This window comes from Cyprinodon variegatus, unplaced genomic scaffold, assembly GCF_000732505.1.
Source record: "Cyprinodon variegatus isolate N-32 unplaced genomic scaffold, C_variegatus-1.0 Scaffold48, whole genome shotgun sequence".
In the NCBI taxonomy this organism is placed as follows: domain Eukaryota; kingdom Metazoa; phylum Chordata; class Actinopteri; order Cyprinodontiformes; family Cyprinodontidae; genus Cyprinodon; species Cyprinodon variegatus.
This window is the reverse complement of record NW_015150501.1, coordinates 1047278-1050294: the sequence shown is the minus strand read 5'-3', so window position 1 is coordinate 1050294 and position 3017 is coordinate 1047278. Positions and strand designations below refer to the sequence as shown.

The window sequence follows — 3017 nt, the reverse complement described above, 5'->3', positions numbered from 1 at the left end:
GAATTTCTGCAGATTCGAAAATATTTTGGTTTGGCTCCTGACAGCCCGCTATCAAGGGAAAGTTGGCATTTATCCTTTTATCCATCAAAAAATGTGTTTGGTTTAAATTGTTTAAAATACAGTTGGCTACATTTCAGTTTTGTTAGAAAGTGTTGAAACAATTTATCAGGATCTTAGGATCTTTTTAATATATCAAAAATCTGTCATTTTAAGGCAGTGTGTAAGAATTCAAGCTGTCAATAATTTGCAGGAGCAATCTTTGTTTTTTTTTGTGTTTTTTTATTCTTTAAAGTTCTTGAAACGAGTAAAATTAATGTTTTAAGGTGAAACATTTAGTCTTAGGGCGTATATGTACAGACTTGTCAGTCAACATAACACTATAATAATATGCAATGTCATGGGAAATAAACTTACTACATTACTGAATTAGAGTGTTGCTTTGTATGCATTACAGACATATGCATCCTTCAATCTTAAGTCTGGTATTGTGTATTGTTGACTAGAGGTGGCGGATCAAGGGCAACATGGCTGTCGTCAGTTTTTCTTCAAAAACCTTTCTAGTTGAGATTCTAGATTTCCCCAGAAATTCTTAGAAACAAGGTTTTCTGAGGGAGCTCCCAGTTTGCTACTTGTTTGATTTTGGTCCAGTTTTTCTTGGTCTGGGTTTTGATGGGTCGTCGTCTAAAACCTCATATTGCAGAACAGTACGGTGTCGAGGCAAACTCCGTGGATCCAGCTTTGGTATTGGTTGAGGCTCTTTTGGGGGATATCTTGGTGCAGTCTCATCTTTACAAGCAACACTTTCTCTGTTTTTATCTTTCACCCCTACATCAATTTTCTCTGTTGAACTGACAGCTTTTGTCAGTTGTTTTCTCGGAGCATATTTGGGGCCTTTATTCACTTGAGGGGTCTTCTTTCGGTGAGGAGTTGCTGGGGGACATGTACCGGTCACATCAAAAGAGGAGTCAAGTTCTTCTTTTCTGGGTTTTCTTTCACTTTCCTCCTGCTTAGGAGCACAGTCTCTTGAGAAAACAGCTTCGGATTGTTTTAAGAGACCTGGCTCTGTCTGGGCTGGAACCTTGTCACTGATGACCTGAAAGAGAGATATAATCATTTTGTCACAACATCCCCCAAAGTCATGTTATTTGGACTTTATGTCGCATGCCAATATAAAGTAATGGATAAGAGTGAAATGGAAGGAAAATGGCACATCAGTTTCAGGATATGTATAAAATAATCTGAAAAATTGCTGTTTTTCTAGGTTTGGTCTTTTCCAGAATGCTCAAACTCAGCCAGTTTGGGCAGAGACTGTGATTCTACGTTGAATTTGGATTTTAACTAGACAATTCTAACCAATGAAGTTTGCTTTATCTATTCCAAAAAAAGTTAAAAACAAACCCCTGGACTTTTTTTTTTCCAAGTTTGAAGATGTTTCACTTCCCATCCAGAAAGCTTTCTCAATACTATTAAAATGAGGATGTTATGACCCCTAAAAAAGCCGTTGCGCCTCGGGGGCTTCCTCACGGTCCTTTTCCTGGGAGCAAGTTATTTACTACTCTTAACTCAAACTGGGTAAAACCATATAAAAATGACTATAAATCAGGAGTAAAAACTAACAGTTTATTCCAGATCAGGTCGTTACACGACAGAGAAAAATGCTTGGAGCTTGCACAGCTGTGGGCTCAAAAATCACGTCCGCGAGCGTCCGGCAAAAATTGAGCCTCGAACAAGGTCATCTCCTGCTTCTTATACCTTATGAGTCTATGTGCTAAATCATGTGGATGCTTAGCTGTCCGTATCAGAAACTGACACGACATCAATGCCCTGACCCATATGCAGCTTGCTTCTCTGTCTCAGGGTTACAGATAGCTCCCCTCTATCAGACCGGCTCCAAGATGTGCCCATATCCTGTGTACTTTTAAAGACACGAAGGCTGTCCTGATTAGATGACCTCCGTACACCCAGTGACATCCACAATGTGAAGGAAGGCCTTCTACTCTGTCTAATCTGGCTAACAGAATAATAATGCACATGATGTATAAATAATAAACCTAACAATACAAAATGTCTGAAGTAGTGTTGAGTTCCAGGTTTTATAGGGTAGCCCAACAAAAGCTTTGTTATGACTTGGAAAATATGCAAATTGAACTGAAACAGGTCAACCCCTTTGTAATGGGGAGAAGTTTAGTTCGTCGTTGGCCTGAAAATTAACCCAAAACCGGCCCATGCCTCTGTAATGAGGAGTCGTTAGGGTCGTTGTTGGCCTGGTTTAACAGGTGCAATGTTTTGGCATCTGCATGGTGATGAGAATTGAGATGATTGCAGGAAGGAATCAACTCTAGCGCTGCTTGCTTTATCTAAACTGTTCTGTGGTCGCCCTGGATTTTGAATCATTTTACGGTTGAAAGGTAAAGCTACATCCTTTTTAAGATTTCCTAGCCCCCAGGATTGCCCAATTTGCAAATTCTTATCAACTCTACACAGCCTCTTCTTCCTCCCTGACGACTCCTTTTACTGTAGGGAGTGAGTTTTTAGGGGAACAGGCAATGCCAAATTTCTGTCATCTACATGTCGGCTAAGACATTTAATTCTGGTTTCACCTTTCATGGTTCCTTCTGACTTGTTGAAAAAGGCCAACAGGAATTTTATTTACCGTATTTTCACGACTATAAGGCGCACATAAACGTCTTTTTTTCCCTTCAAAATGTGCGGTGCGCCCTTTGGTGCGATATGCCCTATGTGTGTTGTAACTGCGACTTTTGAGACCACCTCATTGAGGAGATGATGAAAGAGTGGCTGAGGGAGGTGAATGTAAGGAGACCAGGTGTTTTTTTTCCACTCATCACCATCGCTGTTAATCTGTGACTCTGTGCGTGCCCATCTCACAGCTGATGTGAAAAACATGGTGAAACAAATTAACGCTGTGCTTATTGCGGGAGATCTGACAAAGGAACTTCAACCGCTCAACCGGACGCAGCAGAAGCAGCGAGTTTACATGCAAAGTCAATGGTTGATGC

At 40.5% G+C, this 3017-nt stretch overlaps 1 protein-coding gene across 1 annotated transcript in view; it reads right to left on the bottom strand.

Moving 5' to 3' along the window:
• Positions 1-332: 332 nt before the first annotated feature.
• The window catches only part of LOC107082209, a 5356-nt gene continuing 2671 nt past the window's right edge, over positions 333-3017 (bottom strand). Inside the window, exon 3 of the mRNA XM_015370758.1 lies at positions 333-1093. Within this exon, the coding sequence (XP_015226244.1) occupies positions 626-1093 (468 nt within the window). The 3' untranslated portion in view covers positions 333-625. The remainder of the gene's footprint in view (positions 1094-3017) is intronic.